This window comes from Bicyclus anynana, chromosome 2 (assembly GCF_947172395.1).
Source record: "Bicyclus anynana chromosome 2, ilBicAnyn1.1, whole genome shotgun sequence".
Taxonomy (NCBI): Eukaryota; Metazoa; Arthropoda; class Insecta; order Lepidoptera; family Nymphalidae; genus Bicyclus; species Bicyclus anynana.
The window spans coordinates 5,489,899-5,516,355 of record NC_069084.1 but is presented as its reverse complement, the minus strand read 5'-3'; the positions used below and the strand labels follow the sequence as shown (position 1 = coordinate 5,516,355).

The 26,457-nt window shown below is 37.3% G+C and overlaps 1 protein-coding gene across 2 annotated transcripts in view; it reads left to right on the top strand.

The window, feature by feature from the left end:
* The window catches only part of LOC112045376 (zwei Ig domain protein zig-8-like), an 80,074-nt gene that overhangs the window by 33,599 nt on the left and 20,018 nt on the right, over window positions 1–26,457 (top strand). For both annotated transcript variants that reach the window (XM_052887612.1, XM_052887610.1), the window contains exons 2-4: window positions 9,276–9,409; window positions 13,606–13,683; window positions 14,752–14,884. In XM_052887612.1, the coding sequence (XP_052743572.1) occupies window positions 9,276–9,409; window positions 13,606–13,683; window positions 14,752–14,884 (345 nt within the window). The remainder of the gene's footprint in view (window positions 1–9,275; window positions 9,410–13,605; window positions 13,684–14,751; window positions 14,885–26,457) is intronic.

Sequence of the window (26,457 nt, the reverse complement as noted above, 5' to 3'; positions counted from 1 at the left end):
GGCTAAAACTCACGCAATATTAAGTCGGAGTACAGTTTGGATCGTGCCGCGATGCAAGAATCAACTCATGACTAAGGGCCCCGTATGGGTTCGAAACTAGTCGGGCATACTCCGACCTAATATCACGTGAGTTTTAGCCGTGTTTCATAATCAATTAATTATAATCCTTCATTATACCTGATAAATATAGTGTAATATATAATATTTTATATATTACACTATATTTTATAGTGTAATATATAATATTTTATATATTACACTATATTTTACCTCTGTATTTCTATAGGAACGGGAACTATGACGGTGAAACCGTATGACGTCTGCTAGTTCACCTATAGGTATACGGAGAAATTGATATAAAATGTTAATATTCATTATCTTACCGAAAGGGTGTGAATTTTTATCCTCAACCAAGTTGGCCTCCTTCCATCTTAGATTGAATCATCACTATCAGGTAAGACTGCAGTAAAGGGCTTGTAAAGAAATGAACAAAAATAAAAAAAAATATATTTGTTTAATATTCAAAGAAAAAACTTACAATACCTGTAATTGTGTACACATTTTTTATTGATGAGCATTTCAAGTGGGAAGTTTTGTACTTTTGTTGCAAGATCACGATCAACGAGTCGCTTGACACCGATAGAATGTCAGCGTTTGGTGTCAAGATTTAGAAGCGATTCTCGGGATTACCTGTAACAAGATTTATACGAGTCACTAGACACCTGAATATTTAATTATAACCGGCAACAGCATTTACGTTAAGCTCGACCAACTTTTTGCCGACGCTTTCACGTTAAAAGGGGTCGTTGAGACCCCAAAATAACAGATCCGTCCTTCCGGATACCCACATTAGAACTCAGATGTTGTCGTAGACCCGGATAATTTCTTAATCAAGTCACCTTTGTTTCCGCTAATTGTATCATTTGCCATTCCATTTGGGCCGGGTAACAAACGGAATTCCAAAAAACATTAACCCGTAAATGTTTTACAAACGCGTATGGAAATTTATATTCAGATTTACCTTTCGCACCGCAGCTATGTCACATTGTTTATGTATAAGCCCAGTATCAGAATGTAGAATTTTATAGTACCAATAACGGATATGAAATTGTGCTTTTATGTTATGCTTTTTAACTTTACTTGAAATAGGTCTTGTCAAACAAAGAAAAGTTAATTGTTAAATTTGTTTCAATTGCAAATAAAATTTGTGTTTAATTATTTAGACAGTATTTGTAGTACCTACAATTAAAGTTTTCTTTATTTTTTTTTTTTTTTTTTTTTTTTTTTTTTTTTTTATTTAAACAGGCCAACAACATTTATGCACACAAAATAATTTACATAATATAATAAAAAAAATGGTAATACAGGAAATACAGATTTAAAACATAAACATCAATAATTGGCTTGTACAGTGGACACAGAAATTCTAGTATATAAGTAGAAAAAAAAACACTATAAAATAATAAAAACTACAATTAACACAAAAAATAAAACAAATAAAGAAAGCAAAAATTTGTAAGAAGAAAGAGCAAATTAATATTAAAAAAAAATAAAAAATAAAGTAAAGTACCTACACTCTACACTTAATCATTAACTTCCCTGCGCAGGGAGTTTATAACGTTACGACGAAAGCAGATCGTTTTAGAATTAAAAAGGTTGATGTCTTTATTATTTTGATGCAGAGAATTAAATAGGTTACAAATTCGATTAATGGAGGAATGGCTAGCAACTTTAGTACGGCAGCAAGGTGTAGGAAATACGTTGTACTTGCGAACTGAGCGACTGGGTACTTTGCAATTAATGCTAATTTTTGATAAAATTGAGGTGTCAGTCTCATTGTTAATAATTTTGTGAAGTAATATCAAGTCAGAAAGGTTACGTCGAATATACAGATAATCTAGTTTAACGTACTTTAGTTTGTCAGCATAAGAAAGGTTAAACAATTCCCTTTTGAATTTATAAAACAGTATTCTTAAAAATCGTCTTTGCACAGACTCAATTGAATCTACATAAGTTTTTTGATAAGGAGACCAAACTGGGGAACCATACTCAATGACACTTCGAATAAGACTCTTGTAGAGATGCAAAATACTTAACGGGTTTTTAAAGTTTTTGGTAATCCTGAAAATAAATCCCATCATTTGGTTGGCCTTCGTGATAATGTTATTTATGTGTAGCTTGAATGTTAAAGCTGTATCAAAAGTTATACCTAGATCTTTAGCACTTTCCTTACATGATAGAATATCGTTGTTTATGTGGTAGTCAAATTTGATTTTATTATGTTTTTTTGTAAAGACGGACACGAAACATTTGCTTACGTTAAGGAACATGTCATTTTGTTTACACCACAGATTGACAGAATCAAGATCGGCCTGTAGTGATGTGCAATCTTGAACATTATTGATAGCACAAAATATCTTTAAATCATCTGCGTAAAGGAGGCATTTATTTTTAACAATTGAAGTAATATCATTTATAAATATTACAAAGAGCAAAGGGCCAAGATGCGAACCCTGTGGAACTCCGGATGGCACAGTTATCGGGTTTGAAAGAAAACCATTCACCGCAACAATTTGAGATCTGTTAGTGACGTATGATATGATCCACCTGAGCAAATCACCATGAACTCCATAATTTTCAAGTTTTTGGAAAAGTAAACGATGATTAACTTTGTCGAAAGCCTTTTGAAAATCAGTATATACTACATCCACCTGTTTCTTTTTATCTAAACAATCTATTAAAAAGTTTGAATATTCCACAAGATTAGTAACAGTCGATTTATTTTTAACAAACCCATGCTGCTGCGTTGCTATTAGTGGCTTAAATAAATCTTTAGTCTATTACTGCTTCTTTATGATATGTTGTTCCAATTTTCAGGGATTTTTTAGGTTATAAAAACTGCAATTATGGCATACAGAAAAAAATAAAATACGTATTTATATAAGGTTTGTATTTTTTTTTCATTCTCACTTTTGGCAGGTAAATTTTTCCTCGACTAGTCTATATGGGTAGCAAGACTTAAAACCTTGAGGAAGCCTTTTTAATGGAAACTGACTTCTTAATTAACCACATCAATCCTACGATTTTCCTCGAGAGAATTCTATTTAGCAATTGAAAACTGCCACTACAACATTTATAAGTAAACAAACGGACGCCCGCGACGCGCGGAAATTTAGTTTTTTACAAATCCCTCGGGAACCATGGATTTTTCCGGGATGAAAAGTAGCCTATGTAAAATCCAGAGTAAAATCTATTTCCATTTCAAATTTCATCCAAATCAGTGCAGTAGTTGCGGCGTCAAAGAGTAACAAACATACAAACTTTCGCGTTTATAATATTAGTCGGATGTTGTATTGGTAGTGTTACAAATAGTATCTACTTCCCGCGCTACTAGTAGCGTCACTATTTCATACTACATACTTTTATGACTTCCGGTTATTAAAGTTAAATTTAATTAATTAACAATGATTAACAATCCGAACAATGTATTATTAATTATTTATATAAATATAACTATATATTTTGCATAATATAAATTCATCATTGGTTATTTTACTCCTAACAATTGTGACGTCACGTTATGAAATTAAATACAACATAAAATATTGTATTTAATTTCTCAACTTAGCGTTTCGATATTTTAATATTATTTATCGTTATAAATCTCCTCTAATTAATTAATGTGTTTTAGATAGAATTATAACGTTTGGTTTGTATAATAATACTCCGGAACTATTATTAAAACGTACTTGTATTGTTAACATATTCGTGTTACCAACAGTAGACACTAACTTTGCAAATATTTTAAAATAGAGGGTTGTTTGGCTGATTCATATACTACACGTATAATATTAATTTTAAAGCGGAAGCTATGTTGAAATTGTTATCGAATATTATTTTACGTGTGCAGTGAAAATATTATTTTACGTCTCCCACCTTCTGTTACAGTAGTTTCAAAGATGATTTAATGTAGTAGATTGGTTTTCAAGAAACTTTTTTGACGTGACAACGTCTTATAATTCGATGAAAACTCGAAAAAAGATGACGTCATGCGCCGTTACCTCGCTCTAGGGTTGCCAACTTGTTTTACAAGAAATAAAGTATATCTTGCTCTTTCTTTTATTTTCTGACCTTGTCACATTCAACTATCGTTATAACTTTACAGACAACCGGTTTTTTTTTATTTTACGTGTTTTGTGATATTTACGGTAAAATTAAATTCTCTCTCTTTAATCTACTTAGTAGCCGATCTACGCGTTACATCCGAGTGTTGGTGTATTTCATACGTTTAATGCGGGCAAAGTGCTTCCAAAGGTAAATCGTGTCACACTGACTAATGAGTCTATTAACATAATTCCAATCCACTTTGGAAGTGTGTCGCAATAGCAGGCCAATGTTGGCTCAGTAATGTTTGGCTTTACCCTGATTTCGAGTTTTAATTTTTTTTTTTTTTTTTATTCTTTACAAGTTAGCCCTTGACTACAATCTCACCTGATGGTAAGTGATGATGCAGTCGAAGATGGAAGCGGGCTAACTTGTTAGGAGGAGGATGAAAATAAAAAACTTTTAACAGAAAAGTGAACTACATGAATGGGCACATTATTCATCGTCGAATAATTTCTTTTTATATTACAACAATATACAATAAAATGTCACAGAGCCCATATATTAAGCTTTTTTTTTATTCTTTACAAGTTAGCCCTTGACTACAATCTTATCTGATAAGTGATGATGTAATCTAAGATGGAAGCGGGCTAACTTGTTAAGAGGAGGATGAAAATCCACACTGCTTTCGGTTTCTACACGACATCGTACCGGAACGCTAAATCGCTTGGCGGTACGTTTTTTCGGTAGGGTGGCCACGGCCATAGCCTCCCACCAGTCAGACCTGGATCAATTAAGAAAACCTCAATCGGCCCATCAGGGGATCGAACCCAGGACCTCCGTCATGTAAATCCACCACGCATACCAATGTGCCACGGAGGCCGTCAAAGTTACTCTAGTTTAAGGTAAATTGGTAGAAAGAAAAATAAAAAGACAATACTGGTTTACAGGACTGTAAGTCAGCAGTTTTGCTCAATGTACACATCAGGTAGGTACTCTAATAATACTCTAATGTAAATTATAAGTAATAATTGAAAAATGTATATTTTTACCACAGATTAACCAATAATATACAGATGGAGCGTACGGAACACGACGCCAACGGTGACGTAGCCGCTCCAAATACGAAATTCAATCCTAATACAGACTGTATTAGGAGTGGATTCCAGACTAGTTGGTGGGGAATGGGAATATTGGTAATATTTTTGAGATATGGCAATATTCTTAAAAATAGAAGGATACGTACGGGATTTTTAATACAAAAGAATATTACTGAAATACGGCATGGTGATATGACATAATATAAGCCGAAGCAGTTTGGCATCTCTCCATACCCTGATACGATGGGGTGGCTATAGTATCCTGTAACGTATTCCGGTGGACAGCGGATCTTTTCCGATGTACCGGCCAAAGATGCTATTTATCAGTTATTTATTACTAACTACCGACTTCAAGGCTCGTAAGAAGTCAATGCTCTCAGCTCTAGAGTAACATTGGTTTTCGCTTCATTTTCATAGATCACGTTTTACGCTACCATCTTCGCACTGAAGGAATTGAATGAAAGTAATTTAAAGGCAATTTAACCTAAACCACTAAATAAGTCTTGTATAGTTATTTGGATTTGGAATTGTATACTAAGTAATACCTGCATACTTTATACACAAGCTAGCTGACTGTCAGCTAGTTCTTACCGTTGAGCTATCAAGGCTCTGGCAGTAGCCAAAAAGAGTATGACTTTATCCAGGAAATAAGATATTAATGTTGCAATTTATCGCTCAAAATTGGATTTGAAGTATGAGTTTAGTTTGAAAGTTTATATGCAATCAAACACTTTCTGAGACACATAACTAAATATACCATACTAGCTGACGCCACGTGGTTTCACCTGCGTGGTTTCCGTTCCCGTAGGGAAACGGGGATAATTTAGAGTCTATAACCTTCCTCGATAAATGGGCTATCTACAACTGAAAGAATTTTTCAAATCGTACCAGTAGTTCCTAAGATTAGCGCGTTCAATCAAACAAACAAACAAACTCTTCATTTATAATATTAAGTATAGAAGTATAGATCATCTATAATTTTTTTTTTACTTACACAATCAGAAAAAAAAATTATAGATGACATTTAATAAATAAAAAAATGCCAAAGCTAACGTGATTCTAGGTTTCCATCGAAGGTGATGAACCAAGTATTATTATACTTCTGTACTAATATTATAAAGAAGTAGTAAAGTTAGTGAGGTTGTAGGGGGTAATCTCTGGATATACTGAACCGATTTTGAAAACTCTTTTACCAATAGAATGCCACGTTATTTGTTAGTATCATAGAGTATATTTTATCCACGTATTCCTACGGGAACTCGAACTACGCGAGGGAAACTGCGGTATGGCTGCTGGTATACTAATAAGTCAATAAGTTCAGAAAACATCCGTTTTTCATAATACATCTTTATATGAATTGCCTACTATTAAGCGCTAGTGATAGCGCAGTGGATATGACCTCTACGGTTGGAACTTCTTTAGTTGTGAGGAGAATCCAAATGTTGGGGCTGAGGGTCTCGGCATCCAAAACCGAGGCTCTCCTATTTCACGGTCCACGTAGGGGTCTTCCTCGAGGTGCCTATATCAGTGTTCAGGGTGAAAGGGTGGAGTTGAATGCCCACATTGACCTGTGCCTCCGATTCCGGAGGGTGAGGGTTCGAATCCGGTCCGGGCACCTCCAACTTTTCAGTTGTGTGCATTTAAAGATATTAAATATCACGAGTCTCAAACGGCGAAGGAAAAACATCATGAGGGAATCTGCATACCAGAGAATTTTCTCAATTCTCTGCGTGTGCGAAGTCTACCAATCCGCATTGGGCCAGTGTGGTGGACTATTGGCCTAACCCCTCTCATTCTCGAGAGGAGATTAGAGCTCAGCAGTGAGCCGAATATGGGATGATAGTGATGAAGCCAAAGCTCCTTTTGTAAGAGGGGGGATATCAACCTGCGTCTCCCCACCACGCTACGGGTTGGCGAACTTAGGATATTAATGTTCTGAGTCTGTCAAAACATCACCGTCCCAATCCTATAACCTAAAGTGCGTTAATACTGCGGGTAATGAAATGAGAAAGGGACAAAGTAGTCCAATAAACTACGGTATACCTAACTCTGTGAGTGAAATAAAGTTTATTTACCTTTCTATTTAGGGAAACATTTCTTACCTGCCTAAACAGTCCAGTATTATTAAAAAAGTAAGCTTAATTAACAAGCACTTTATGGTTTAAAAAATATGACAAGTTATAGCTTGGCATGCTCGTTGATGACACTCCCATGCGGGCGACGCGGGAAAGACTGCGCGGGTGTAAAATGGTGCGTGCGGGGAAGTGAGGTGCATCAGTCGTGGGTTTTTCATTCATCGCTACACGCTCCCCGGCCCACGCGGACCATCGGGAATGTTACAAACGAACTTGCCAAGCTATAGTAATACATATTTTGTTATGGTTATAGGCAAAGTAGAAAACTTAAGATTAATGTTTCATATAAGCTTGTGAATGTCAAAAATTTTTAATCGTATCCCGTCAACTCAAATTACAGCGTGGCGGGTCTATGCTCCAAATTATTTACTCCTAATGACAGAGAAGGCCTGAGACTTCAGTGAAAAGTCTAACTAGTGGAAGTCTGCTACTTCGTACGCACGAAATTCTGTTTTTTTTTTTCAAATTCTGTAGGATCTAGGTACGTATTTTCTCGGAATGTTGCTCCATAATATCCTCTATTTTCCAGTGAAAGTCACATCGTTATTGGTTTAGCCATTCCATAGCTTGGATTATTAGCTCAGACCAGCAGAAAGAACAACAAAAATAAAATTTAAAGTAGTTTGATGTTTTAATAACTTGTAAATAGGTATGCCATAAAAAACAACACTTGTAAAATGTAGCAATTCTCGCAATCAGTTATTCTATCGCAAAAAGTTGTGAGATCCATGTAATACCAAGTCGATTACTTTATTCTGCTCGTAATTAAGGGATTATCTGTTTCAAGTTATTACGTAATTAGCTAACCTTACAACATCTTAAAGTAACCATATCAATATTAAAAATCAGATAAAGCACTCGTAAAAACACAGTTATTTAGAAATCTCAGAAAGACACTTCAAAAAATAAAGAACTACTTATTACAAAATAAACAAAAAGAAGGTACGTTTTACTAACACTTGAATGTTAAATGGGATCGTTAGACCCTAGAGTTATGAGTATACCTGCCTGTAAGTTGTGACCCCCATTACAGACATGTTGTAGACCTGCATAATTTCTTAATCAACTCACCTTTGTTTTCTCTAATTATGTAATTTGCCATTCCATTTGAGCCAAATGATAAGACAGAATTCTATAAACATTGATATATATTTGGCTATATGTATGGTTTTAGAACGTGTAAGGAAAATGGTTTCAAATTTACCTCTCAAGAATTTGCTTTGTTCTTCCTCGTATGTATAAGATGATTTATCTGCCTGAAGTACGAGTTGAAGAAGTTGCCGTGTACACAAATAGATTTATAAGAAATTGGGTTATTCAACTGAATGATATTATACTTTTTAATACATACATATAATCTACGGGTATATATTTTATTTGTGTAATAGATTAGTCCTAAGATGTAAGTTTTATTAAAAATAATTGCATTACCTTTAGGTCAGTTTTGCTGTTAAGCATAGCATATTTAAATGTGGGTTCATAAAACTACCATACTATTAATTTTTTTTCATGATTGTAGTGTTTGTGTATATATAAACCGGTAGTGGGGCAAGGCAGGCAGTCTATCGCTGGCATCGAGAGGAGGCGGACGTCAATGATTATTTGGCAATTAAATCCCAGTTAGTTACAAAGCTGTTACTAAATAAAGAAGGACCTGAAAAGATGATTGTAAATAAATATTGTAGTGTACATATAAAATATTAACATAGCATTAGTTAACACATTTATTCAGTAGTAATATAACAAAAATAGTGAAACATAATATTTATAACCTAAAATTTTCGCCTCTTGCCACATAAAACAACACAATCCTCATTAAGTTATATATTTTCATGCGCTCAAATTGTTAAAATTTAAAGGCAAATTTTCAAAGCAAAATTACGCTATGTAAACTAATGAGTCTATTAACATAATTACAGCGTTGTTCACATTGCAGGCTCGGCGCATTACGGGGAGGACAGCGTGGGGTCATTCCCGTACTTCGAGTATAATGTGCCGAGGAATGTGACTACGGTGGTCGGCCAGACCGCCTTCCTGCATTGTCGGGTTGAACAGCTTGGCGATAAAGCGGTAAGACTTCCATTTAAATACTAGAATAAAGACTGTACATTTATTAACTTTGTACTTTACTGGCATGGCGCGTTTGGAACCCTCGTAACTTTAGCTTTAAGTTTTCGATCATTAAATTAAATTAAATTATGACATAATCTTGACCTTTCAAAACTTGTAAACTAAGCCTAATTGAAATAAATGAATTTTGACTTGACACGACATGACATGATATAAAGCTGAAGAGTTTGTTTGTTTTAATGCACTAATCTCAGGAATCACTGGTCCGATTTCAAAAATTCTTTCAGTGTTAGATAGCCCATTTATGGAGGAAGGCTATGGGTTATATACTATCTCCGTATTTCTACGGGAACGGGGACCATGCAGGTGAAACCGCGCGGCATCAGCTAGTAAAACAATAAGAACAATGTTTCACTTTCACATAAAACAGTTAATTTAAGTGACAATTCCATCGCACAAGGTAACGCGCTAGCTTTAACCCTCATTCGCACGAGACTTTTTTAACGGACGTTAAAAAAGCGTTCAAATATAGTATGAAGTTATATGAAAGTCTATTTTCGTTCAAAATTGAAAATACTGCTCGAAAAAGCGTTGTGTTTTAAAAACGCTGTCGTGTCAACGTATACTTGGGAATGCATTTGTTGAATTTGAATGCTTTTTTAACGTTCCTTAAAAAACTCTCGTGCGAATGAGGGCTTAACATACAGTTTAGTAACAGTATATTAAGGGTAAATCAATACTGTGTGCCTAGTGGGAGTTTTCAATATTTTCATACTGTTACTATCGCGTTGACGTAAACGCGAATTCAAATGGAATTGAGACAGTTGTGCAGTAGTGCTACGAGATGGCGCTGTTTCAATTCCTTAATAATTCGCATTTACGTTAACGCGATAGTAACAGTATCAAACTGGCACTAGGCCCTCAGCTTTCTAAACAGTATCGTAACATAAATCTATAGACATTAGACAGTAAATACTTCTACAAAGTAACAAGCTTTAATTGAAGCCTACCGAAACTGAGCTCATTTAATAAAATAAATTAATGGGATTTGAAGTAAGGCTAATATAATAATTTTAAACCTTACCATGACTAACTGCATTGACACAGAGTTCGTGAAAATAGAATATGTACCTTCATAGCAAAGCTATATAAATCGTTAGGAACTCTTTAGTATTGATTGTAAGCTATTTTCAGTTAGACAATAAACGTCTGCCTACAGACTACAGAAGTACACAACCGATTCAGAGGCGGAGTTGAATATAATAATACGTTTATTCTGTTATAATCTTATATTAAGCCTACTATTATAAGAAAGAAGGTTGACCATTTTTCTTACAGTTGATCAATGAAAGTGAGCCACATATGGTAAAATAATACCTAAGTTATATATGGAACACCAAATAGGGTTATATATAAATTTCAGTGAACATTTTTCCTGCATAAAGAACAGTTATTCTAATATTGTGGTAAATAATTATATACCAATTATTTTCAACAACATTTTCTTTTTTTTTTTGAGAAAAGTAAAAACGTAAAATTACATTTCTGTACCTTATTTCTTATTCACTTTTACTAATATAATACCTACCGTTACTGTCCAATACCGAACATAATTAACTTCCAGGCAATCTTTTAAAAGAGGGGTGCCTTAGACCCACGGCGCTGCTTTATTGCAGGTTAGAGGGTTAAAGATAATGTTTTGACTCAAGAAACACTATTAGTCCAATTTAATTTTACTAACTAAAGATATGTGGATACATAGTAGTATAGTTATCTATTTTAAATTTGGAACCAATAAACGACGCAACGCTTTCCCGATCAGTCCATGAAATCACCAGGTCATGCCTGAAAATTAGCGCTACAGCTACTTAGCTGTAGCATAGAGCCCCATTCAGCCAAAGCCTTAGTATTAAGTTAGTATTCATTCTTATGTTTTCCTTTTCTTAGTTATGTTATGTTTTTTACGATAAAAGTTGATGGCTTACGTGCTCTCCGAATTATAGAGTACCTATTCTAAGCTTTTTGAATAGAAATCGTAGAATAAAAATTGTATTTAAAAGTAGCTACAAAAATTCAACGCGTACAATGCGGGACAATCTACCAGTTTGCTATAAAGCGATACTTTAAAACGTTGAAACAGCTTAATAAAATACCTCAAGGGGAATTCCTAAGAGAAAAAGCTTTGTTGGAAAAAATAAATTTACAATACGCTTACAAACAATGACAATTGGGCCCTTTGATGACAACAAGAGGATTGTCTCGTGTTCAATATTATTATATTTGTATAGACATGTTTTAAGGTTATTCCTTGTAATAGGCTTATATCGCGTATTTGTACTCGTAATATTTTTTTAAATCATAAATCTACTAGTGGTAGTCCCGTTTCGTCCCGTAGTGACGTCCCGCGGTTTCGCCATCGTAGTTCCCGTTCCCGTGAGAATACGAGGATATAGTATAGCTTTTGATGCTAGCAAATAACGTGGCTTTTCAGTGGTAAAAGAATTTTCAAAATCGGTTCAGTAGATCGCGGGATTACCTACGTTATTTCGTCGGTCCCTTAATAATCATTACAGAATTTAATGATGATTATGATGATGATGATGATGATGATGATGATGATGTGACGATCTTCTTTTCTTATTTGTTTGTTGAAATTTACCCACACAATTTCCATGTGCGCTGAGCGTGTAAAAATACTGCTGCATTTTCTCCCAACAATTCAATATTATCTAAGCGGCTGAAACACAATAAAATGTAAATCTTTATATTTGTTAGGTTGAATAAAACATTTCAGCGTGATTTATATAAAAGCGAGTCACGTAAGTAGCTACGAATAGGTAGTTTACGCTCTAGTTGCGATCGTCAAAAGGGGGGTCAATGTCTTGCGGCTATGGAGCAGAACGGATATTGTTATAACCATTTAGAACGTTGAAAGAACTTATCTTGTACGGTTTATTATTCCCTTTAATAAAACATAGGTTTATACTTCCACGTTTTTTCCAAAGGTATTCTTTAGAATATCTATCCATACTATTATACTCAAAGCTGAAGTGGCAATGGGCGGGCACATAGTTCGAAGAGCCGATGGACGTTAGGGTCCCAAAGTGCTAAAATGGTGACCCCGCACTAGTAAGCGCAGTGTTGGCCGACCCCCCACCAGGTGGACTGACGACATCAAGCGAGTCGCAAGGATTCGCTGGATGCAGGAGGCTCAGTATCGTGATGTTTGGAAGTCCCTACAAAAGGCCTATGTCCTGCAGTTGACGTCCATCGGCTGATATGATGATGATGGTGGTACTTCTTCTAACCAGCAACAACGCAGCCTACGGCAGGGTATGTGGGACTCGGTAACTGGCCAGATTACCCACTAAGACCCAGCGGTGCCATCTGCTTCTTTTTTGGAATGTGAATGAATGAATCACATCCCGAAGCGCTCGTAATCGCTCTCATTAGTATCGCATTTCCATTCCAGGAGGTGCGCATATAGGCTCCTTCTACCACCCATTCTTCTTCTTCGGAGAGGGTCAGCATCAGGTGCCCACTCTCTCTGCTGTTCCGCCTCATACCTATCCATACTGGTAGGGTAGGGGTAGGATAGGGGTAGGGTAGGGGTAGAGTAGGGGTAGGGTAAGGGTAGGGCAAGGGTAGGGGTAGGGCAAGGGTAGGGTAGGGTATACATCAAATTTCACTCGGACGAAGTCACCTACTTAATAGGTACTAGCGGACGCCCCGCTAGTACCTATTAAGTAGTAGGTTAGTACAGACAGAAATAGTAAGATCCTACTTCCTACTATCCTATAAACGCGAAAGTTTGTATGGATGTTTGTTACTCTTTAACGCCATAACTACAGAACCGATTTGGCTAAAATTCGGAATATAAATAGATTTTACTCTGAATTACACAAACAATTAGGGTACTTTTCATTCGGGAAAATCCATGGTTTCCGAGGGATTTGTGAAAAACTAAATTTCACGCGGATGAAGTCGCGGGCGTCAGCTAGTTTAAAATAAAACTTGTCTTGTCTTGTCTTGACTTCAGAAAAGTTCATTGAATCTTCAATCTTCCAAATCTCAAATTCTTTGAAGGTTTAATTTCAACCATTAATTTTACAAATAGTAAATAGTAGTTCGTAAAACTTCTCTTTTGATTATAACAAATGAGAACAATTTTTTCATTTCATTTCTATCTCTTACAGGTATCTTGGATACGGAAAAGAGATCTTCATATACTTACTGCTGGAATTTTGACTTACACTTCGGATCAGAGGTTTCAAGTAAGTACAAATTAGCACTAACAAAAAAACTATTTTTATAATATATTAAAGAAAAGCATTGTCGTAAGTAACTATAACACTATTAGAGTCTTGCGTAACAAATGAACTTAAACTTGATGAAAGTTGTATATTTCGTTTAGGAAACTGCCATCTACAGAGTTCCATTAGCAGCCTAGACAACGCTGTTCATCTCGTATGGTACCTACCATATAATAGATATTCGGTATATTATATATACCATATAATATACCGAAGATAGTCAAGTATGTATCAGGGAGACTCCGGCTTCGTTTAGTCGAAACTTCCGATTATTATTACACCTATGGTTCCGACTTCGGCTCCGACACTTTTAAATCGGAGGTTTTAATCGGAGGTCGAAGTATAATTTTTTACTTTGGGGTTCAATTCATTTAATTTCTTATCTATTTGGAAACGTGCTCATTTTTTCATTGTTTGTGTTTTATATTATAATTTAAAAAAATTACTGAATAATGTTTAAGAGGTTCTTAGATAAAAAAAATCGGTTGTCTGTAAAGTCGGTTTACTGACGATAGTTGAACGTGACAACGTCATAAGAAAATACTGATGGAATGGTTGCATTTTTCAAAAGAAAATGTTCGTTTTTCTAAAATGTTTAATAATATTCATAGACCAGAATATACTTTATTTCTTTTAATAAAAGTTGGCAACCCTAGAGCGAAGGAACGACGCATGACGTCATCTTTTTTCGAGTGTGCAGCCGGCTCCATCGAATTATAAGAGGTTGTCACGTCAAAAATCTCTCTACTGCCACCATTTCTGACCCTGTCTCCGACTCCGGTTCCGACTCTGATAAATTTAAAAACTTTGCCTACGGTTCTGATAAAATTTCCTCCGTTCCAGCCCTGGTATGTATAACAATTTCAGTTCAATTGAATGGTAGAAATAAGGTCTAATTTAGCATCTAATATTTGACCTACACATATTAATGGTGCTTAAACAATATATATATATAAATTGCATTAAAAGATTAGGATTGTAAAGTTAATAAGATTTTGTTTATAATAAAAAAAAATGTATTGCCTCCAGGTCATACGGCCAGACAAATCAGAAAACTGGACTTTGCAGATCAAGTTTCCTCAAGAAAGGGATGCTGGAATCTACGAATGTCAAGTGAACACTGAACCGAAGATGTCATTGGCATTTCAACTTAATGTTGTTGGTAAGTAGAAGTATAGTCAAGCTATTTTGCATAGTCCGTCTGTTTTTGTAAGTAGATAAGCCAACTATGCTTAAAAACTAAATTATCAACTGAAGTACGTTCGAGGTTTTTGAAAGCCATTGACACAATCTCACCTGATGGTAAGTGATGATGCAGTCTAAGATGGAAGCGGGCTAACTTGTTAGGAGGAGGATGAAAATCTTGGCGGTACGTCTTTGCCGGTAGGGTGGTAACTAGCCACGGCCGAAGCCTCCCACCAGCCAGACCTGGACAAATTAATAAAATCTCAATCTGCCCAGCCGGGGATCGAACCCAGGACCTCCGTTTTGTAAATCTACCGCGCATACCACTGCGCCACGGAGGCCGTCAAAAATGTTAGGATGGGTGGATGTTTGTTGCTCTTTTACGCAAGAGCGATTAAATGGATTTCAAAGAAATTTGCCACAGAGATAGGTTACAGTCTGCCAGAGAAATATCAAATACTAGTAGAGTTCTTTCTGTCTTTTCATATTCATCTACGTGGGTATAACTGCAAGATACAGCTAGTTATCTTATAATATTAACATATTATAAAATGTTATACGTAATAAAATAATTTTGACTAAAATTTCACCCGAATGCTACTTGTTTTGCTGAAAATACATGTTAAACAGAAACTGATGTCCGAGTGAATCTCAATTTAAATATAGTACAATCAGTTTATATAATGATTTTGACTTACCTTTATTATTTTCAAAAGTTTTATAGCGCTTTTGTTAGCTTCGACTATGTAAATGAATAATAGTCTGTCTAATTAGTGTGACTAAGTCAGAAACGCTAATTTTATACGGAACCATCCTGGAGAGTATACTTTTCTAAATCATACAAAATAGGTCAAAGTAGTTCTCACAACTGACGCACAAACTGGTAACAATAAAAAATCATACAGTGCATATATGATATTATTTTAGAATATGTTTTTTTTTAATTAATAAAAATAGAACTAAGTTAATGCATCTACTTTATATTCATTAATATAAAGAAAAATGTGGGTTTTTCTCCTTTATATTCCTTAATATAAAGAAGAGCCCTGATAATCCAGTAGATATGACCTCTGCCTCTGATTCTGGAGGGTGTGGGTTCGAATCCGGTCCAGGGCATGCACCTCCAACTTTTCAGCTGTGTGAATTTTAAGAAATTAAATATCACGTGTCTCAAACGGTAAAGGAAAACATCGTGAAGAAAACGGAGAATTTTCCTAATTCTCAGCGTGTGAGAAGTCTGCCAATCCGCATTGTGGTGGATATATTGGTCTAATCCCTCTCATTTTAAGAGGAGACTCGAGCTCAGCAGTGAGCCGAATATGGGTTGATAAGGAAGTAAATAGTGAACACAGTGAAATAAATATGTTGAAGATGATGAACATGTTAAACCAATGCGAAGAAAGCTTTTATTTTATGTTCGGTTTTATTATAACAAAATCTTATCTACATCATGTGAACCCAATGGCAAGAAAGAAAAATATTATATCAGTAAATGAAGAAACACGTAATTAAAAATCTCTTGGGTGAAAAGACAACCTAATTACGTACTGGTGGAAGGAAGCGCAGTATTTTCCTGTTTGGAAAATGGAGAAAAGTTTTTCATCTTTAATAGGACAGCGGACATGGAATCTAGAAAAAATAGTTATTCAACATTGCAATTTTGTAAGTGCCTAATTACGGTGGTGAAACTTTTTAACCAGTTTAAAAAAAGGAGGAGGATCTCAATTCTACGAGTATGTTTTTTTAATGTTTGTTACCTCATTTATTAACCAATTTTGAAAATTCTTTTTTTGTTTGAAAGAATATTCTTCCAGATTTGCCCCATTTCATTATCATGAGAAACAGATTAGTAATTTTTTATTAAAATCGAATTAACAGAAGTACGTCTTTCAAGTCGGTTCCATTTTTAGGTTAAAAAGATTATAAAGTCGCGCCATGCATTTTCATAATAATATTCTTGTACTAAAAATGGGATAGCTATTCGCTAATAATATTATTATGAAAGAGTTCCTTATTAAGGATTAAACTCAAGTGCATTTTATAATACAGACACAAGTGTTTATGTACCGCTGCATACTCTAGTTTTTTTCTAATTTCATAACAATGACAATAAAATTAACTGTGGATGTTGCACTATGGTTCTGCTAAATATGTATTTTGTAGAATAATAAATAAATAAATAATATTTTTGAGATGACAATAATTACTTATTACATAAACAAACGTTTAAGTGACTCGAAAATTCGAACTCGGATGCACGCACGTGTGCCACAGAATTTTATAGAAACTTTTTTAGAAAAAAAAATCTATGAAATCTATAGAAAACTACAAATTCAAAAAATCTTTTAAAACTAACATAAACTCTTCAAATCTATGAATCCATATTAAATGTTTGTTTAGGAAGAAACTAAATGTTGAAAATAATAAACCCAGACAAACCCACATTTTTCACGAAATCTCATCTCTTGATCTCTTGATCATGCAATTATTGGTAAAATTAGTTAGTTAGTTAGTACAGTTAGCTTAGTAAAAATAAGACCATTGCCTATTTATTTTAAAGGTTTGTATCCTTAGATTCGTGGCAACCCTTTGCTACAAACCCTTACCTTTTCCCTCCAAACAGTCGTGAAACTGTTTTAGGATCGAACCGAAATCTGGTTGAGTCAGTCCTTTAAATTGTGGCTCATTTGAAAGAAAAGCTTATTTACAGTGTTAATTAATCTTTTCTAGGCCCATATTTAAAATACCCGCGTGGTCACGTCCTAAAAAAAGTTTCTTTGAACAACCTTGGCCTGTGTCATGCCAGTGTCGTGACAATGCAAGCAATTTGTCGCGTTCCCTGTAATTAATGCTGTCTGGCGTCTTGCCGACACTTAGCTGAGTCTTAGATTAATATCATCTAGCCTTATTTTCTTAGCTTTCTAAAAAATAAATTTAAGTTAATTTTGTTAATAGCGTTATAACTTTGTAGTTTTTTAAGAAAATTTTCGCTATTTTGAACACGCTTATAATTATTAGCGTCACTTGTAACTATGTATGTAAGAAAATCAAATCTTGGAAACTTAATTTGACCCACTTCCCGGTTTTCGATTAGGATAAAATTTTGCATACGCCCTGAGTTCTGATGACAATACATGACTAGCTAAGAAACGTCATTACAAATCCAATATGGCGGCCTCCCCAATCACTTGTAAAACTATGTATGTAAAGAAATCTTGGTATCTTAATTTGACCCATTTTCCGGTCTTCGCTTATGATGAAATTTTGCGCATGCTCTGAGTTCTGGTGACAATACATGACTATATAAGAAACGACAAATTCAAGCGATGGCTATGGCAGCCTCTCCAACTGGCTGTTTGAAATCCACCCCCATGATATGGACATCAATTGAAATGGTTCGCTGTTACAAATACAAAAAAAATAGTCACGTGACTTAAATCCAACATTTGTAATTTCTTGTGCGTGCTAAAAGCGTTTTTTTTAGTTTTTTAAACTATTTAAAGTTACTAAATTACAATAAAAGTGTATAGAACAAGCAGAGGGATTATAAACTTAAGTTATTTGTTATTATCAGTTGTAATCATATGGGTTATTTACTATCACAAACCTTACCTAGAAAAACACTTTGCAGAGCACACTTAGTGGGATCTAAATCTATTTATCTTTAAAGTAGGCTTAATTTACAAGCACATTTAAAACGTCAAGTTTGACTGTTTGTAAAGACTAATAGTTTTGACGGCCTCCGTGGCGCAGTGGTATTCGCGGTGGATTTACAAGACAGAGGTCTTGGGTTCGATCCCCGACTGGGCCTATTGAGGTTTTCTTAATTGGTCCAGGTCTAGCTGGTGGGAGACTTCGGCTGTGGCTAGTTACCACCCTACCGGCAAAGACGTACCGCCAAGCGCCCTTTCGGTTTTTCGATCGGTTGCGGATTGTCTTTCTACTCCTAACAAGTTAGCCCTGTACCATCTTAAATTACATCATCAATTACCATCAAGTGAGATTGTAGTCAAGAGCTAACTTGTAAAGAATAAAAAAAGACTACTACTAGTACTACTTGACTCCAATCATACCTGAAAGTAAGATAAGGCAAGGTTAAAAAGGTAAGGCAAGGTGAGGTATGATTAAATTACTGTACCAATCTGATATAGATAGATACATACTAAATTATTTAAAACTAGCAGATGCCCGCGACTTCGTCCGCGTGAAAATCGATGTACATTTTCGAACGCTTCGCCCCTTCTATTTACATTTTCGAATTTTTTATATATGAAAAATACAAAATCATAACCCCTATACAATAAAGTGCGCGTTTTTTTTGCTTGGGTAAAATGCCCAGCCGTAACCACGGTCGGTAGTCCCATCATAAGCCCCCAGCCAAAGTTTTTGTGCTTGGGTAAAATGCCCAGCCTTAGCCACGGTCGGAGACCTTATCACAAACCCCCCGCCGAAGGCCGGACCACAAAATAGTGCGCGGCCGAAGGCCGCGCGTTCCCTTTTTTGTGCATCGGTAAAATGCCCAGCCGTAGCCACGATCAGAGGCCATATCACAAACCCCCGGCCGAAGGCCGGTGTACAATAAAGTGCGCGGCCAAAGGCCGCGCGTTCTGTTTTTTGTGCATAGGTAAAATGCCCAGCCGTAGCCACGATCAGAGGCCATATTACAAACCCCCGGCCGAAGGCCGCGCGTTCCGTTTTTTGTGTATCGGTAAAATGCCTAGCCGTAGCCACGATCAGAGGCCAAATCACAAACCTCCGGCCGAAGGCCGGTGTACAATAAAGTGCGCGGCCGAAGGCCGCGCGTTCCGGTTTTGTGCATCGGTAAAATGCCCAGCCATAGCCACGATCAGAGGCCATATCATAAACCCCCGAACGAAGGCCGGCGTACAATAAAGTGCGCGGCCAAAGGCCGAGCGTTCCGTTTTTAGTGCATCGGTAAAATGCCCAGCCGTGGCCACGATTAGAGGCCATATCACAAACCCCCGGCCGAAGGCCGGTGTACAATAAAGTGCGCGGCCGAAGGCCGCGCGTTCCCTTTTTTGTGCATCGGTAAAATGCCCAGCCGTAGCCACGATCGAATGCCATATCACAAACTCCCGGCCGAAGGCCGCGCGTTCCGTTTTTTGTGCATCGGTAAAATGCCCAGCCGTAGCCACGGTCAGATACCATATCACAAACCCCCGGCCGAAGGCCGGTGTACAATAAAGTGCGCGGCCGAAGGCCGCGCGTTCCGTTTCATTATGCATCGGTAAAATGCCTAGCCGTAGCCACGATCAGAGGCCACATCACAAACCCCCGGCCGAAGGCCGGTGTACAATAAAGTGCGCGGCCGAAGGCCGCGCGTTCCCTTTTTTGTGCATAGGTAAAATGCCCAGCCGTAGCCACGATCGAATGCCATATCACAAACTCCCGGCCGAAGGCCGCGCGTTCCGTTTTTTGTGCATCGGTAAAATGCCCAGCCGTAGCCACGGTCAGATACCATATCACAAACCCCCGGCCGAAGGCCGGTGCACAATAAAGTGCGCGGCCGAAGGCCGCGCGTTCCGTTTTTGTGCATCGGTAAAATGCCCAGCCGTAGCCACGATCAGATACCATATCACAAACCCCCGGCCGAAGGCCGGTGTACAATAAAGTGCGCGGCCGAAGGCCGCGCGTTCCGTTTTTTGTGCATCGGTAAAATGCCCAGCCGTAGCCACGATCAGATGCCATATCACAAACCCCCGGCCGAAGGCCGGTGTACAATAAAGTGCGCGGCCGAAGGCCGCGCGTTCCGTTTTTTGTGCATCGGTAAAATGCCCAGCCGTAGCCACGATCAAAAGCCACATCACAAACCCCTGGCCGAAGGCCGGTGTACAATAAAGTGCGCGGCCGAAGGCCGCGCGTTCCGTTTTTGTGCATAGGTAAAATGCCCAGCCGTAGCCACGATCAGAGGCCATATTACAAACCCCCGGCCAAAGGCCGCGCGTTCCGTTTTTTGTGCATCGGTAAAATGCCCAGTCGTAGCCAAGATCAGAGGCCACATCACAAACCCCCGGCCGAAGGCCGGTGTACAATAAAGTGCGCGGCTGAAGGCCGCGCGTTCCGTTTTTGTGCATCGGTAAAATGCCCAGCCGTAGCCACGATCAGATACCATATCACAAACCCCCGGCCGAAGGCCGGTGTACAATAAAGTGCGCGGCCAAAGGCCGCGCGTTCTGTTTTTTGTGCATAGGTAAAATGCCCAGCCGTAGCCACGATCAGAGGCCAAATCACAAACCCTCGGCCGAAGGCCGGTGTACAATAAAGTGCGCGGCTGAAGGCCGCGCGTTCCGTTTTTGTGCATCGGTAAAATGCCCAGCCGTAGCCACGATCAGATACCATATCACAAACCCCCGGCCGAAGGCCGGTGTACAATAAAGTTCTGTACGTTCTGTTTTTTGTGCATAGGTAAAATGCCCAGCCGTAGCCACGATCAGAGGCCAAATTACAAACCCCCGGCCGAAGGCCGCGCGTTCCGTTTTTTGTGTATCGGTAAAATGCCTAGCCGTAGCCACGATCAGAGGCCAAATCACAAACCTCCGGCCGAAGGCCGGTGTACAATAAAGTGCGCGGCCGAAGGCCGCGCGTTCCGGTTTTGTGCATCGGTAAAATGCCCAGCCATAGCCACGATCAGAGGCCATATCATAAACCCCCGAACGAAGGCTGGCGTACAATAAAGTGCGCGGCCGAAGGCCGAGCGTTCCGTTTTTAGTGCATCGGTAAAATGCCCAGCCGTGGCCACGATTAGAGGCCATATCACAAACCCCCGGCCGAAGGCCGGTGTACAATAAAGTGCGCGGCCGAAGGCCGCGCGTTCCCTTTTTTGTGCATCGGTAAAATGCCCAGCCGTAGCCACGATCGAATGCCATATCACAAACTCCCGGCCGAAGGCCGCGCGTTCCGTTTTTTGTGCATCGGTAAAATGCCCAGCCGTAGCCACGGTCAGATACCATATCACAAACCCCCGGCCGAAGGCCGGTGCACAATAAAGTGCGCGGCCGAAGGCCGCGCGTTCCGTTTTTGTGCATCGGTAAAATGCCCAGCCGTAGCCACGATCAGATACCATATCACAAACCCCCGGCCGAAGGCCGGTGTACAATAAAGTGCGCGGCCGAAGGCCGCGCGTTCCGTTTTATGTGCATCGGTAAAATGCCCAGCCGTAGCCACGATCAGATGCCATATCACAAACTCCCGGCCGAAGGCCGGTGTACAATAAAGTGCGCGGCCGAAGGCCGCGCGTTCCGTTTTTTGTGCATCGGTAAAATGCCCAGCCGTAGCCACGATCAGTGGCCATATCACAAACACCCGGCCGAAGGCCGCGCTTCGTTTTTGCTTGGGTAAGATACCCAGCCGTAGTCACGGTTGAAGGCTGTATCATAAACTCCCGGCCGAAGGCTGGGCTACAACACAGTGCGCGGCCGAAGGCCGCACGTTCCGTTTTTTGTGATTGGGTAAAATACCCAGCCGTAACCACGGTCGGAGGCCCTATTATAAGCTCCCGGCCGAAGGCCGGTCTATAATAAAGTGCGTGGTCAAAGGCCGCGCGTTTTTTGTTCTTGGGTAAATTGACCAGGATAAAAGGAGGACTTTTCATACAAACTTTTAACACCTTCAGATTTTATTTTCGTTATAAAAAGTATATTTATCCTGCTCCATATTATATTCTCAAACCGTGCTAAGTTTCATTTGAATTCATTCAGTAGTTTCAGCGTGATGCCCGGTCAACAAAAAAATACGGACAGACACAAGAAATCGAAATAAATATTTTGTATCGATTGTAATGCCCTCTTATAAATTTTTTTAAAATATCTTCTAATTACAGTACAGAATACATGTACAGAATTTGACAAAAGTGTAGATTAGCTATTGTGCCAAATTCGTGCTATTTTTGTTTGTTGGCCGGCACTTTCATAAAGGCCCAAAATGAATGATTTCCTTTTAGGTCAATCTAATAAGTAGTTATTGCTTGAAACAGTAATAAAACTTGCATACCATTATACGATAAAAAGCAGACAATGTGACTATTTAAACACAAAAAGAATTATCCAATTTGTACCTGAATTTTCAAGTAGTTCCTATGATTAGCTTGGCGCGTTCAACAAAATAAACAAACAAATTGGTTAGTTGAGTATATAAAATATGTGCATCAATGTCGATATTACACAGTTTTAGTGGAAAACTCGTTTCTCCAAATAACGCCTGCGAATCAATTTGAGCAATCCGGTTTTTTCAAGATAACTTTTTTTCTATCTGTCCGATCTTAATGAAATAAAGCCTATATGTTGCCCTGAACTTTGCTTAATCTATTTGTGAAAACTGCATCAGAATCCGTTCAGTAGAACCAGAGAATAGCGCGAACATGCAGACAGAAGGACAGACAGACAGACAGACAAGAAAATTAAAAAAAAATATTTTTGTATTCTATTGCTCATTTCTAATCGCCCTAACTTGATTTTAGTTAAATTTGGTCAAAGTACAGACACTCGATTTCTACTCTTTTATTATAGTATAGATAGATAGATAGATAGATAGAAGATAGATAGATAGATAGATAAATAGATAGATAGATATAGATATAGATAGATAGATTAAGTAGTTCCTGAGATTAGCTTCGCGCGTTCAACCAAATAAACAAACAAATTGGTCAGTTGAGTATAGAATATGTGCCTCAATGTCGATATTACACAGTTTTAGTGGAAAACTCGTTTCTCCAAATAACGCCTGCGAATCAATTTGAGCAATCCGGTTTTTTCAAGATAACTTTTTTTCTATCTGTCCGATCTTAATGAAACAAAGCCTATATGTTGCCCTGAACTTTGCTTAATCTATTTGTGAAAACCGCATCAGAATCCGTTCAGTAGAACCAGAGAATAGCGCGAACATACAGACAGAAGGACAGACAGACAGACAGACAAGAAAATTAAAAAAAATATTTTTGTATTCTATTGCTCATTTCTAATCGCCCTAACTTGATTTTAGTTAAATTTGGTCAAAGTACAGACACTCGATTTCTACTCTTTTATTATAGTATAGATAGATTGCAAGTATACATTATCATAAAATCTTTCCCCTAAACGCAAAACTTCCACTCTAAATCTCACGCCTCATTGTAACCAGGAAACTTCTTCTAACTCCTAGAAATTATTACAAGAAGATTTACTACAACTTTTAACTTTCACTTTCATAGGTTTTTGTAAAAAAAAATCTTAATAAGTACCCTTTACAAAGATATAAAAGTTGGAAAAGCAATTATGATTATGATTTAAATTTAGCACTATAAATTTTCCACTATAATTAAAATAAAGAGAGAGTTTTAATTTTTCGTGCAGAAAACTGCTGCTAAAATCATAATAGCGACAGCTTTAAAATGAACGCCAGCTATTTTTCATAACTTGTACTTTGCTATTAAAAAGTCATTACAAATATCTAATAAGATGTTTCTCTCTCTCAGAAGTGGATTTAAAGATAATAAATCATTGTTGAACAGGGGCAGAAATTAAAAGTAAAGGAAACCAAGATCAAAAATCGCGTTACAGGAAGAAAATTCTCAATCAGATCTCAGGAATTGTGACCCGGGTGTAAGTTTAGAGGATCCCTGCTGTATTTGACTATGTGACACCTACCTAAAGCCACTGATATGTTTCAGGCCATTTTGCGCAAATCTATGGGGCCCGACTCCAGGAGTTCGCGCGCGCGTTGTTGGAATCGTTATTAAACAAGCTAATTTTAATTATTAAATGTACAATTACAGTAGAAACAAGTAATTTTCAATAAAATATTGAAATCAGAACAAGATAATTTAAACTTTCACCTTTATTTCTAGATTAGTTTTTTACTTTTTCAATACATTATTTTACTCTACCAAAGAATAAAACACTCATAATGTACAAAGATTTAAATAAAATATGATTTTGAAATCCTCGTCTGTGGACCTCCAATTAGTCTAATTAGTAAATAGATTTATTAATTACTTATTAGAACTAAACTAATGCATCTTCTTTATATTAACGACTACAGTAACAGGAAGAAAAGTCCCAATCAAATCCCAGGACTTGTGACTGTGTGTTGTAAGTTTATAGGATCCTTACCCTGCTGTATTTGAGTATGCCGTGATAGCCCAGTGGATATGACCTCTGCCTCCGATTCCGGAGGGTGTGGGTTCGAATCCGGTCCGGGACATGCACCTCCAACATTTCAGTTGTGTGCATTTTAAGAAAATAAATATCACGTGTTTCAGACGAGATACCAGAGAATTTTCTTAATTCTCTGCGTGTGTGACGTCTGTCAATCCGCATTGGGCCTGTGTGGTGGACTATGTGGCCTAACCCCTCTCATTCTGAGAGGAGACTCGAGCTCAGCAGTGAGCCTAATATGGATTGATATATTATTATTAGTATTATTATAAGGAATACATCAATAAAATTAGGTTGGAATTTCCTAATCATTAAACTTCCAACTTTAATCTTGGTCCCCGTTGTTCGAAAAGTTATCGTAAATTCGCGACAAACGCAGACTATACGGCGGCATGACACTGCGACTTGGTTGTTCTGTCTAGTTTATGCTTGCCTGGCATCTTGCCTCTTTAACGACGTGGAAAATTTAAGCATTAACCTCACAACTTTCAAAGTATGCGGATACGTCTAAAGCGAAGAGCAATGCACAACGCTTCTCCTCGCTTGTTCTTACTGTTTAGAGTTATCATTTTGAATATTTTAATAAGTCCGGATCGCATTGGAAGTCGAAACATCTGAAGTTTAACCAGACTAAACTTGAGCCATTAAGCCACTTAATTTAGAAAATATAAAATTATCTACTAAATTGACCGGTTATACCAGGTGGCGTGCATAAGGTTGTCGATCAGGATATGCACGGTAATGAACTTAAGCAAACTGGAAAAATCTGTATTTAATAGCACTAAGAAGTAATTTAATGCGTGTATGAAGTGCACGCCACTTGTTATACCCAAGTCAATTCATATTTATGTTCGTAAAATCTACTTTCAAATAAAAAAAAAAATATATAGTAATGTCACAAAAATAAGTCTATTTTGAAATGTAAAATGAAAATAAAATGGTTCATTGACATAACATTAACTAAAAGGGCCGAGATTTAAATTTAAGTAAAAACCTGTGTCAGTAGGTGATTGTTATAGATTATAATTTATTACGGTAGAATATCTATTAAATATTAACACGTAAAGATTTCAGTATCATGAATATAGTTTAATTTAATAATAATAACAAATAAACTCTAATTATTCCTGCATAAATTTTCTATATTCTCCCATTACTTCTATTCTCTCTTTTCCCCATTATTCAATAACTCTCCGCATTGCGTAGTCGAATAAAATAGAATGAAAGGAAGTATAAGAATTTTTACAACACTCCGCTTTTAAAACTTGGAGGGTTCTTGAACAAATTAAAAGTATTTTGTTGTCGCCAACACTTGCATTATAACGGTCACATTACTATGCAAATTATTCGCGACTTTTGTTGGTAATGCGCTTCTAATGTTCTTCTTGCCTGTTTAATT